The sequence below is a fragment of the Elephas maximus genome, chromosome 23 (genome assembly GCF_024166365.1).
Source record: "Elephas maximus indicus isolate mEleMax1 chromosome 23, mEleMax1 primary haplotype, whole genome shotgun sequence".
NCBI lineage: Eukaryota > Metazoa > Chordata > Mammalia > Proboscidea > Elephantidae > Elephas > Elephas maximus.
The window spans coordinates 24,443,604-24,457,925 of NC_064841.1; the positions used below are offsets into that span (position 1 = coordinate 24,443,604).

Below are 14,322 nucleotides of genomic sequence, written 5' to 3' on the forward strand. Positions count from 1 at the left end.
TGACATCATGATAAATGGAGAAAATATTGAAGGATTTCATTTTATTTGGATCCACAATCAACACCCATGGAAGCAGCAGTTAAGAAATCAAATCATGTACTGCACTGGGCAATTCTGCCGCAAAAGACTTCTTTAAAGTAAGGAGCAAAGATATGACTTTGAGGACTAGGGTGTGCCTGACCCAAGCCATGGTGTTTTCAATTGTCTTATATGTATTTGAAAGCTGGACAATGAATAAAGAAGACCAAAGAAGAATTGACACCTTTGAATTATGGCATTGGCAAAGAATACTAGGGTTGCTATGAGTCAGAATCGACTCAACAGCAGTGGATTTTTTATATACATACATACATACATATATATTCTGGAAGTTCCCTGTCAATGTACTGCTGCGATCATTTTGAATTATCTTCAGCAAAATTTTACTCACATACGATATTAACGATATTGTTTGATCATTTCCACATTCTGTTGGATCACCTTTCTTTGCAATGGGGATGAAAATGGATCTCTTCTAGTTCAGGTAGCTGTCTTCTAAATTTCTGGGCATAGATGAGTGAGCATATAATGCCTCTTCAACATCAATGCTAGGCTAAATTGAGTTCATTATGCTCTGTATAGGAGCCCTGGTGGTACAGTGGGTAAGAGCTTGGCTATTAACCAAAAGGTCAGCAGTTCAAATCTACCAGTCACTCCTTGGAAACCCTATGTAGCAGTTCTACTTTATTCTACAGGGTCGCTATGAGTCACAATCAACTCAGTAGCAACAGGTTTAGTTTTTTGGCTTTAGGCTCGGTATAATAAGATGTGGAACAAAAAATACAATTTAGAAAATTTTCCATAAGAAAGATTAATAAATAATTTTTCTACCAGTAAGAAAATGAAAAGCTGAGCACAGACTGAAGATAAAAATTTATTATATATAACTACCTTAGTCATCTCGAGCTACTGTAACAGAAATACCACAAGTAGATAACCTTAACAGAAAAATTTACTCTCTTATAGTTCAGGAGGCTAGGAATCTGAATTCGGGGTGCCAGCTCCAGGAAGACCTCTCTCTGTTGTCTCTGGGGCAAAGTTCTTGTCACCGGTCTTCCCAGGTCAAGGAGCTTCTCAGCGCAAGGACCCCAGGTCCAAAGGACATGCTTTTCTCCTAGCTCTTGTTTCTTGGTGGTATGAGGTCCCCATGTCTCTCTGCTTGTTTCTCTCTTTTATATCTCAAAAGAGATTGACTTAACATACAACCTAATCTTATAGATTGAGTCCTGCCTCATTAACATAAACAAAAACCGCCACTAATTCTGCCTTATTATTGTCATAGAGATAGGATTTACAACACATAGGAAAATCACATCCGATGACAAAATGGGGGACAATCACACAATACTGGGAATCATGGCCTAGCCAAGTTGACACATTTGGGGGACACAATTCAATCTATGACAGTAACCAACAAAATATCTGTATCCAGAGTATACAAAGAACTCTAACAATCTGATAAGAAAAACAAGTATAACACTTAAAAAATACACAAAAATCTTGAAAGGTACTTCACACAGGCCGATACCCAAAATGGCCAAAGAGTATATGAGTAGATGAAAATGTGCCCAACATTATAAATCATTAGGGATATCCAAATCAAAAGTCCAAAAGATACCACCACATGCCTACAAGGATGATAATATCAAACGTTGGTGAAGACATGAAGCAACTAGAACACTTATACATTGCTGGTGGAATTGTAATTGGTACAACCATTTCAGAAAACTCTTTGGCAGTAACTACTTAAGTAAACATGTGCCAAAGATATGACCTAGCAATTCCATTTCGAGATAAATGCCAAAGAAAAGTAAATGTACCTGTTTTACCAATACACAAGGATAATCATAGTAGTTATATTCATAATAGTTAAAAACCATAAAAAATTATCCAAATTTTCATTTGGCATAACATAGTTCATAAAGATAATGTTCTATATCCTAGTTTGGTGAGTAGTGGTCAGGGTCTTCAAAGCTTATGAGTGGGCATCTAAGATAGAACTATTGGTCTCTACTCATCAGAAACAAAAGAGAACGAAGGAAACCAAAGGCTCAAAGAAGAAACTAGTCCACAGAACTACTGTATTTTTACACAAATAATGTGCACTTTCTACATCTATTTGCCGACTGTGCCCTCGCCCCACAAGATATTTTCATAAGTGCCACTCTGCCAATTTTTTTTTTACATGTTAGCGGAAAAAACATTAGCACAGAGCACTTACATAGCACCCTTGTTATTTGTATAAAACTATGACAATACCCTGCATGAACCAGGACCTCCTTTTTTGAGTGAAGAAAAGTCTCTGTATCTGGATCATGATAGTGTTTACATGACTGTATGCATTTGTCAAAATTCATCAAGCCGTACACTTAAAAAAGGAGAATTTTACTGTATACAAATTATGGCTGTAAATTCAATAAATCTGACAAATAAAAACTCCATAACAAGATGTAGTCTGATGGACTGAATACCATCTTTCTTGACTTGGATATCATACTATTAATGCAGTTTAAACTGGTAATTGATTGAGGGCAACCATTTAATATGTTTGGTTCATATCAAGCTTGTAATCCATTAAAACCTTCTATATATGTCCAGTTATTGTCAAAACGAAAATGCCTTACAGCATATTAATTCTTTAAAAATTTCATCAGATACACTTAAGATCACCACTCGAGCCTACCAAGATCATTTGGAATCTGAATACTACTACACAGAATATCAGCTATCCATGCCGCTTTATGTCATCCACAATTTATCATGTCTTCTTTACAGAAATATTGTTCTATTTAGGAAAATCAGTTTGAATTTCTTGTTTGTTTTGTACTGAGTAATGTGGAGCATGGTATGTTTATGTAGTAACAGAATCCAAACAACTGATGCAATGTCTTTGTGTTTGAAAACTGATGACAACTCTTTTGTTTTTTGTAAATAAAGTTACATAAATTCTGATGTTATCAAGTTATTTTTGAACTATTTTGAATCTTTCTTTTAAATGCCACCAGTGTCAAATTATTTTAATTAACTCACACAAATTACTGTGAGGTTTTATTGTTAGTTTATATCCTTTCATTCTTTTAACCTTTATAATTTGAAGAATGTTTATATATTTTCAAGAGAAAAGTACGTGATATTAATTTTCTGTATTAATACATCTTAGTTTATCATATATATTTGTATTGCATCAGTAAAACTTAATATATGCAGATAAATACTGCCCATTGTTAAATTGTATAATATTATTGTGGTTTGATTTTATGATAATCCTATCCTTCTAAATTATTGTATTGAATACACACACACAAACACAATCTAAATTGAAAGAAATTCTGATTCATGTAAGGGTAGTATGAAAGAATTTTCCATTATAGAACAAAAAAGAGGATCCCCTCCCCAAACAAATAAGAAGACAAATTTTTCCATATACTTATTGTTATTGAGAAACCATGCTGTATTCTCACATAATTACATTAAATACGAAAATACCTTACAATCCTTTGTTATATAATATATGCAAGACTGTTTTAAATAGTATTATATTCTTAAAAATGGCATTTCATGGGCTTGATATTTTTGTTTTTCCTATTTACCCATGAATATCCATGATTACATATCCTATATAATTCTCAAAATAGGTAAACTATAACACATGAAAAGGAAAAAACACACATACACATATTTTTTAAACCAACCCTCCTCAATTTCTGGATACTTGAACTCATGCATTCTGCTTTCTGCCAACCCGCTTATTCAGAAATATCTTAAATTCCCAGAGGAGATATCTGTAACTAATTTCCTCTTTTTATGTTTTAGAGGCAGGTAAAATAAAATCAATGTATTCAAAGCAGTGTACAACATAAGAGAAATTAACTTACAGATCTGGGTATGAATTAAGGCCTTTACATTGGGGTTTGGCTGATCCTAAATGTACAGATTTACTCTTTTCATCTTTCATAATGTCTTCCTTATTACACTACATATGGAAATGTCAATGAAAACTATTAAACTAGAAAATATGAAAGTCATAAAATGTTAGTTTGCATTACAATTCAGGCAAGAATTATGGCTAATCTAAAGCACTATTCATTATCTCTCTCTTTTTCTAGTTCAGTTCCTATGATACTCATGAAAACCCTGTGGGCATCTGAGAGGTCGTTTCCAATATACAGGAATGATCACTGGGGCTAGGCAGAAACCAACTACCGGTGGTGGTATAATTGTTTCCATACTGTGAAATAACCCTTATCATTTTATCAGTATTGAAAGTCATGAAAATCATACATATATAAAAGTGTGAACTCCACTAATAGGAAAAATGTTCTGTTAAATTCTTTAACATAAGCAAGAAATGACTAAATTACAAAAATTAACTACTCTAATGAGACATTAAAACTTACATAATATTTTTTAACTTACTTTGTAAGAAAATACATGCTTTCTTTTTCCATTAATAATTTTTCAAATAGTGTTTTCTGAGTATCTTAAACTTTTGCAGCTGTGTTCTTAACTACTGCACTAAACCAAAAAAAACAAACCCAGTGCCGTCGAGTCGATTCCGACTCATAGCGACCCTACAGGACAGAGTAGAACTGCCCCATAGGGTTTTCAAGGAGCACCTGGCAGATTTGAACTGCCGACTCTTTGGTTAGCAGCCATAACACTCAACCACTACGCCACCAGGGTTTCCAACTACTGTACCACCAGCGTGCAAATCTTAAACTTAGCGCCATTTTCTGGGAATTAGATACAGATCTTGCTCTTAGGGGCTTACAATGTCGTTGAAAAGACTGGACGTGTCTAACATTTACTAAAATCATGAGTGAGGTGGGCAGAAATCCAAAAGTCACCAAGTTTACCATAAAACGTCAAGATTGTTAGAACTGGGAATTTTTGAGAGCTAAATTCATTTTTTAAAGAAATAAATTTGTATTTTATATATGCTTTCTCTATAACTCTACAATTCATAAGTCCTAGAACTATGACCTTAAAAGAGAAGGAAATGAACAATTGTGGGATTCAGAACATTGGTAATTAGCTGAAGAATACTGATAGAAATCCAGCAATAAATCATTCCTCAAAACCCTTTTATAGAGATTTATGTGTATTTAAAAAGAAATTTAAAATTTTTTTTAAAAAATCAAAAAATGTCAAATTATAGGTAAAAGGAGAGGTTTGTACAATCATTTTATAATAAAGTGGTTAATCTTACCTCTGCTACGAGTTGCTGAAGAGAAGGTGATGCTACAGGATGTAGGCTTGAGTTACCCCTCATGGGATTATGGAGGCTAACGTAAGCCACAACATTTCTCTGCAGAACCTTCTTGAAATCCTAAAATCCAAAAAAAGAATCTATCTTTAACAGAGATACAAATAAAAGATTTTACTTTATTATTACATGTTGAATAATAAACACTTCCTATTTAAAATCACTATATTGCATAAGTACCTTTTTTTTTTTTAAGAGCAATTTCAAACTATTTAACGGTCATAAAAGGATTTTAAATAAGAGTGGTGAGAAGTTTGGGGAGACTATACCATAAAATACTTTAAAGTATGTTTCTGACAAAAGTAAAATTCTAAAGAAAAAGTATTCTTAAACAGTTAACATATTTTGGAATTCGACTTCTGAATAATGAAAGGATATTTGTTCAGTAATAGCACTTAATTTTATAGTCAGTGAGTTAGAGAACAGATGTGGATATACTTCTTCAGTGATTGATAAAGCCAGTTTTTGCCTTCAAAGCAATGAACTACATTTTGCATGGAGGGACTCTTTATTTTCAGTACAATGAAGCAAAATAGCATTGTGTCCCTGCAAATATTACATAACATAAAACTTGAATTTCATGCGCTAGCATTAAATGATTCAGTAGTTTTTCCACTTCTCTGCTAATCTCTACCCTCATAAATTTTAATAAGCTGCTACTAAGAAGTCCTTTTGTTATTTTCTTCCCTTTCTTGCACAGCACAAATATTTATTGAATAATTATCATGGGATGAACTCTGTTGGTACAATGGTTAAGCTCTTGGCTGCTAACTGAAAGGTTGGCAGTTCAAACCCACACAGTGGCTGCATGGAAGAAAAGACCTGGTGGTCTGCTTCCATAAAGATTACAGCTCAGGTAACCCTATAGGGCAGTTCTACTCTGTCACATTGGGTCACTATGAGTCAAAATCGACTTGACATCACATAAAAATAACAATTACCATGGTGACAAGCCCTAAAAATTGTATTACTTCAGTTCTTGAGAAAGTGTCTTTCTTCTCTCCAACACTGTCAGATGCAAGATTACAAAGACTTCTACAAAATAGTTACTACTATTTGACGTTGAAAATTCAACTATACCTTTGTGAGAGGTAAGACAATTCTAAACTAACAATTGTTTTAAATAAACAGAAATGATTAACTTTGTTTCAGTAATCTGTCTGGCAGATAATGTCATTAAGAAAGATGTCCATTTCTACTTCAGCACTATGCAAAAACAATGTACTCCTGTTAAGTCTCATGAAAACCTCATGAGATAGGCATTTGTGTACGCATTTGAGGAAAGAGAGTCTCAGAGAAGTTAATCTTGCCTAAGAATACATTGTTTATGGCAGAGAAAGGTTCTGACTTCGATTCCAAAATCTGTAGCACTTCCACTATAAAAAAAAACAAAAAATTGTTTTTTTTTTTTTTTTTATAGCCTGTGAAAAATGAAGATTCTTCGGTGAATGAATGATACTTTTTCAAAGTAAAGAACCTATTCAGTAAAATGTTACGATTTTCCTCAAGGATCAAGGTTGGTATTGATTTAATTCTCTAATAACTCTATCATTATAAATCCCATTTTTAAGTTTACTGACCAACATAACCTAATCCTCTTAATTATAATTCTGGGCTTCAAGGGGTTTGTGTGCAAGAAAAATTAAATAGGGCAACGTGACATGTCAACAAGTGCTTACCTCACTCACCTTCACCAGGGAATACACTTAGCGAGTAAACTGGTTTCCGTGGGAAAAAAAAAAAAAAATTTCATTCCAAGGAGGAGTAGATTGAATCAGAGTAGACAGAAAAGGACAACTGACAATTTTTAAAATACCTCCTCAACCGAATAGTTTACAACATGGCTTCATGAATTACATTTAAACAATTCTCAGAGACACAGTAAATTTCAAAAATACATTCTATTAGCCAATAACTAAATCTGTATACTGTTCTTCATTTTGATTAACTCATACGCCTTTGCTTATCTAGTCATGAGAAATGCCAGAAAGTGACTGAAGATATAATCAGTTACCAAATACACACGCATGTATATTCTAAGACAGTGGTCCTCAATCTTTTTCAGTAGGAAAAGCCGTTTTTAACATAAATATTTTCCCCTCCGTGTACTCCTATATCATAGTAACTATTTTTATTATCTGTTACTTGAGAAAACATTAAATTACCAAAAGATACCGTTAGGGGACTCTGGAGGCTGAAGACACCCAATTAATTAGTAGTCCACCAGGTTATCAGGCCACTCGGGGCCACCTCCCCAGCACCTCACTCACTTCCTCTAAGTTGTTTTTCAGACCCTCGGGAGAGCCCCGGAAGACGCCGGATCTAACCCGCTCAGTCGGGTGCAGAGCAGACCACGAGGACTGACAAAGGCCCCTGAGCTGCCGCACATGCTCAATAACGCGAGACTCACGCCAAGGAACCGGAAGTCACCGGAAATGCATCGTCGACAATAGTCGAACCCATTTCAAAAGCGATTGGTCTGTTGGCCACTTCTGTGCGGAATCTTAGCCCCGCCACGCAATAAATAATCAGTAGAAACTATAAATAGGTAAAACCTCTGATCCTGCCCACCATTTCCCTTTACCCCTAAATGAATACGTATGAGTACAAATTGTACTTTGCTCGCGCAGATAGGGGAACCCAATCTGAGGTCGATTACCTCTGAGTTTCCGCTAGCTAGTCTGCGAAATAAGCTCTTCCTCTCAAAACCAGGGTCTGAGAGTTTGGCTTCTTGGTCCGGTTTCAGTACTATAGATTCAGTAGAATTTAAAACGTAAATTCATATTTTATTAACAACAAAAATAGCTACTTAATTGGAAAGAAAAACTGCTTACATAAAAGCAATGTCGTATTACTGATTCAATTTTCAGGGTAGGACGCTGATGCTCAAATGGATTTAAGGGCTTTGGGCAAGACTTTTCCGCATACGTAGGCGTTTAGGATATTTACGCTGCAAACTACTATTAGACATAGTTTAGAAATATACATGTTAGGATGAACGTGAATTGATTGTGAAAGTTACTAGATAGTTATCTAGAATACATTATTTGGGATTTGAAAAGAACGATTAAATCATTGTTTTCATCATTAAAAAAATTTTTTTCTGAATTAATAAAAACAATCCAGAACACAAATATATTCCCAAAATTGTTGTTTAACTTGATAGGGTCTTTAAAGTACACATTTTGGAATAGAAGTTTGAGAGGCTGGTCTAGCTATTACATCTTTCATCCTACTTAGAAATTTGTCAATTTACGAAAGTTCTTTTAGCGGTGGAAAATCTTCATTTGAATTAGTTCGCTTGAATATGGAACAAAAATTCACACCACTTATTTGCATATGGAAAACCATTCCAATCTGCAATGTGTGAATCATGATGAAATTTACACAGTGTAAAATTTTTCACATCTTTGAGACTTTTTTTTGCTTCAAGTTAAAAAGACATACACTGTTTTCACTTGTATATACGTTTGATATTTTATTTGATATTCAAAATATATTTTATCCTTTTTTGATTACTTAAATTAAGAAAAAAGCAAGGAGAATGTCATGTTAGATATTTCGTGTCTTTTTAAAGACAGTTAAGGTAGTGAACCAACTAGAATATCAAATGGTTTTCTTTGCCTAGCTAAAATCGTGTAGCTCTTCTTGCCTACAACCTCTTTAAAAAAAAAAAAAAAGTCATAAAAGTAAACAGAATATCTAAGAGTTTTATAAGATTTTACAAGATTTCCAGTGTTGTTAATGTGGCACCAATCCAATGAGACACAAACATATCTGAAACTTTTGCGATTTAAATGCTGCATATGTGATCTAACTGTACCCGTATTGCTGGCTAGATTCCACTTGGACAAAGGAAAGAAGCGGGTAGGGAGATAAGAAAGGGGGGAAAGGAGAGCATGAGGAGAAAAAAAAGGCAGGTAATAATTATTTTGAGTTGAATCTCCAAATTTTATACATTAAAATGCTAAGGCTAAGGCAATAAACATTTAATATAGGAAGTGAAGCCCAAATTCCAGATTAAAAATAAAAGAAAGGTAAAGATAATATATCTCCCGATCTTTTCTTGTCCGGTACCAACCTTGTTATCTTAAAAGAAAATAAAAACCCACTGCAGTGGAGTTGATTTTGACTCACAGTGACCCCATAGGACAGAATTCTAAGGAGAAGCTGGTGGATTTGAACTGCTGACCTTTTGGTTAGCAGCTGAGCTCCTAACTACTGCACTAAGGTTAACTACAATTACCAGGTTAATTACAATTACTATTGTGGTTGTAAGCCTTGGTGGCAACACAGATAAGGTAGTTCTAGATCCTACACAATCCACCCTTTTCTGACTATAATTTCTCTTCATTTCTTACAAGTAATCACAGCAAATTAGCAGACATGACACCCTGGTTGAGAAGCACATTCTTGCCCTTGGCTTTAACAGTTTCACTTTGCCTTTTTAGCTGGAAAAAAAAAGCACAGTCATTAATGTGCATCTTAACTTACCTCTCCCCATTCATACGAGCCAATGTTGCCAAAAGCTGTTCCTCCCCAGGAACAGAAAACAATAGTGCGGTCTGGTCTCCATCCTTTCTTAACTCTTAACATCAAGGCCTGGATAAAAGCTGTGATTATGGCAGTGCTACTGGCCCATTCTTGTCCATTATAACTGTATGTAGTATGGTGGTGGCTGCCCACTATGACATAGCGGTCTGGAAACAGAAGAAAATAATAGCCATTAAAAGAAAATGTAAACCTTAACAATAAATTTAATGACATTTACATAATCTTATTGCATAACTGAGCAACAATTAAGTAGAATTGTTCTAATAATTAAGACTAACATTTTTTTGTCCGGTGTCTTGATTCACACATCTGTGTATATCAAAACAGAGGCAGCTGCGGAACCCAATTATGAATCCAGAGCTAAGATCCACATTACTGTCCTTTAAAACATGCATGTTAATTAATGAAGTATACAAATATGTCACAATGAAACCCTTATCTAACATTTTTCCAGAGTCATAGTGGGAAGTGCTCTGTAAACGATGTGTGTATACTCAGTAAATATTAATGAACTATTAATACATATGAGGAAGCAGTTATTCAGTAGCAGTAAATATTAAAAATGTAGTAGTCTTGGTATGGATTTTGCAAAAAATGGAGTGTTCGGGGAATTAATTACAGCTTCCAAGTTAGTTTTAGTCCCCACTTTCTCTGAGGAAAAAAAAAAAAATTCAACACCATCAGAAGTCACCAAACTGTTGTAAAAATTGTCTTTTGAGATATTTAATCTCATACAATCATCCAAAGCCCATTAGACTCACTATAGGAAGGGTCTTTATGACACATGGTTGTGGCCTGTTTTACTTACATTACTGGCAATTGTCAATAATAAGGTAGACTAACGACACACTGTCAGAACTTTAGTAGTCGGTGAATACTATCAGTAATAAGAACAGAGTTCAATTTATTTGGCCAAGTAGCCCTATGTGTCCTCGTGTAAAAAGATTTCTTCATTGAGTGTTATTCATTTTGAGATGTCCCGTAACACAATGGTTAACTGTGCAGACTCTAGAGCCAGCATGCTTAGGTGCAAATCCAGGCTTTGCCACTAACCAATTATGTGACCTTGGAAAACTTATTTAACCTGTCTATGCCTTTTTTTTTTTTTTTTTTGAAACCCTGGTGGCGTAGTGGTTAAATGCTATGGCTGCTAACCAAAAGATCAGCAGTTCGAATCCACCAGTGGCTCCTTGGAAACTCCATGGAGCAGTTCTACTCTGTCCTGTAGGGTCACTATGAGTTGGAATTGATTCCGCAGCAATGGGCATGCCCTAGTTAGGAGCCCTGGTGGCACAGTGGTTAAATTACTCAGCTGCTAACTGAAAAGACCATGGTTTGAACCCACCATCTGCTCTCTGGGAGAAGGATGAGGCAGTTTACTTCCAGAAGGTTTACAGCCTTGGAAACCCTATGGGGCAGTTCTACTCTGTCCCCAGGGCTACTATGGGTAGGAATCAAACGGGTGGCAATGGGTTTGGTTTGGTATGCCTTAATTTAAGAAGCCTGGTGATGCAGTGGTTAAAGCACTTGGTTTCCTTGACTATTAAACATGAATAAAAAGAATACGTACTTCATTCAGTTATTTTGAGTTTTAACTGAGAAACTATTTTGAAGAACGCCTGCCACATAGCAAGGGCAATATATGTATGGAATAAATAATTAAATTATTCCGAATCATGAATCACCCTTGAATCTATAGCATCAGAAAGCTACTTTGTGGAAAATATCATTATGTCAAGCAATTTTAATTTCCCACACTGATATTGGAACCAGCAATGGATTTGAACTGCCAAGACTTTATCAAGATTAAATTAACATATACGTAGTGGGTCTGCAAAAGTTGAAAGCCTGGGAATTTATTAACCCATGTCCTAGAAATATGTGAAAGTCCTACACAGGATTGTTTTATTGTAGATAAACAATATTTAAAAAATGTCTTAATACTAATTTTTTTTAATTTCATAGTCATTAAATTAAAAAAATGTGAATGAACAGATAATATTTTGTGTAGAATGCAAAAAAAATATTTGACAAGTTCTGCATATCATATACATAATGGTAATAGTAAAATTTATTTTTTTTAATTATGCTTTTTTAGATTGAATTTCAATAAGGAAACCTCATTTATCCAAAAGCTGGTATAATTTTGTACAGCTGGGTTTTCCAATAACAGCTTGCAAATGCAGCAATGACGATTAAATATTTCTAGCATTCAATTAGAGCTCTTATGGTGGAAATTCATTGAAATGGTTGAAATTTAATAGTAACAATTTCTAAATTTTTAATATGTTGTATGTAAAGACACCATGATCAGAGGGTATGCAACATTGTTGTGGTATTTTTTCAGAGTTGACTGGTAAGACACGGGTGGGATGTAAAACTTGATCTCAAAATTCTCTTGGTTAGCAATTATGGGGTCAATTTTGACTAAAGTCATGGAAGGAAATTATTTGCAAAGAAAAACTTGAGTAAATATCCCATATAAATCAATTAGACATACACACAGATTGGTATAGTCTCTCTGTACAACAAGCACATCAGATAATAATGTATGATTTAACATAACAACGTATTTGAACGTGTTAGTATTAGCCTCTTAACTTATATTTGTGCCAGTTATCTTTCACTTTTTTAACCTGCATAGTATCATCTGAAGATTCCATCAGCAGTCCCTAACACGGTATAAAATGATTTTAAAATTAACCGAGGTCATTTTCATAAGCACCTTCAAAACCTAGAACCATGCAAACATTGTATACAATTTTAAGTGGACCAAGAGTTGGGGAAGGGACATAAAATTAACATTACGAAATTAAATTTGGAGATCACAATTCTTATTTTAAAAAATCATTAAAACTAAATAGTTTTCTTTTTTAAAATGTCTTTGTTTCATACAAATATTAAAATTTCAATGGTACTACAGTAAATAAAAGAAAAAGAATGGCTTTTGCAGCTTTTGCAGCTTTTGCTCACCAGACACACGGCAGGTTAACAAATGTCAACTATTTTTTTGTTTTATTTTTAATTTCCCTACACTTTCTACTAAGGAGCCCTGATGGTACAATAGTAAAGCACTCGGCTGCTAACGAAAGGCTAACAGTTCAAATCTAACCAGCACCACCACAGGAAAAAAGAACTGGGGATCTGCTGCCATAAAATTTTCCATCTAGAACCCCTACGGGAGAGTTCTATTTCTGTCATATAGGGTCACTTTGAGTAGGAATAGGCTTGATGGCATACAACAGCAACAACACTCTCTACTATTTTTTTTAATAATTTTTATTGTGCTTTAAGTGAAAGTTTACAAATCAAGTCAGTCTGTCACCTACAAGCTTATATACACCTTACTACATACTCCCATTTACTCTCCCCCCTTTTTTTTTTAATGAGTCAGCCTGCTCCCTCCTTCCAGTCTCTCCTTTCATGACCGTTTTGCCAGTTTCTAACCCTCTCTACCCTCCCATCTCCCCTCCAGACAGGAGATGCCAACACAGTCTCAAGTGTCCACCTGATACAGGTAGCTCACTCTTCATCAGCATCTCTCTCCAACCCATTGTCCAGTCCCTTCCATGTCTGATGAGTTGTCTTTGGGGATGGTTCCTGTCCTGGGCCAACAGAAGGTTTGGGGACCATGACTGCTGGGATTCTTCTAGTCTCAGTCAGACCATTAAGTCTGGTCTTTTTATGAAAATTTTGGGTCTGCATCCCACTGTTCTCCTGCTCCCTCAGGGGTTCTCTGTTGTGCTCCCTGTCAGGGCAGTCCTAAGATGTATTTTTTAAGAGAGACTGTACAAAAGAAAATACAGTAGGTCTCTACTTCTTGGTTTTATACTGACTCACTCTTAGAGTGGTATGAACTTCTAGTTATATCAAATTATTATATAGCATTTCTCTGTGAAGTTTCGTATAAGGGGAAGGTTATAAATACTTAACCATACTTACCTGGAGATGTTGAGCCCTTTAAATATCCAACAACATTTGTAATTGTTTTGAATTTTGTGATTGTCTGAACGTGCATGCTGACAATTCTTATTTCTGAAAAGAAAGTTTTAATACATGCTTATTTATCTATAATTTTTTCTTAAATTATTAAAAATTTATCTGTTGTCAACAGAAAAGCATGTTGACAGATAACATTAATAACCATCACACCAAGTTATACTTTCTTGGCAAATATTTGTGAAACAGTATGTGTATTCTCTATTTTAGGTGCTTATCATACAACAAGCACCACTCTTCTGGCAGTTTGTCACACTGTGGTAGCTTCCGTGTCGCTGTGATGCTGGAAGCTATGCCACAGGTATTTCAAGTATCAGCAGGGCCACCCATGGTGGACAAGCTTCAGCGGAGCTTCTAGGTTAAGACAGACTAGGAAGAAAGGCCAGTAAAAACATGATGAATACCAGTGTAATATTGTCAGATATAGTACCGAAAGATGACCTCCTCAGGTTGGAAAGCATTCA

The 14,322-nt window shown here is 34.9% G+C and overlaps 1 protein-coding gene across 24 annotated transcripts in view; it reads right to left on the bottom strand.

Annotated features, from left to right (window-relative positions):
• Positions 1-14,322, bottom strand: part of NAALADL2 (N-acetylated alpha-linked acidic dipeptidase like 2) — a 1,621,055-nt gene that overhangs the window by 437,832 nt on the left and 1,168,901 nt on the right. For 23 of the 24 annotated variants that reach the window (XM_049867803.1, XM_049867806.1, XM_049867798.1 and 20 more), the window contains 3 exons: positions 13,802-13,894; positions 9,800-10,005; positions 5,249-5,368 (listed from right to left, as the gene is read on the bottom strand). In XM_049867803.1, coding sequence (XP_049723760.1) covers positions 5,249-5,368; positions 9,800-10,005; positions 13,802-13,894 — 419 coding nt within the window. The remainder of the gene's footprint in view (positions 1-5,248; positions 5,369-9,799; positions 10,006-13,801; positions 13,895-14,322) is intronic. The other variant, XM_049867791.1, reaches the window with a different exon arrangement.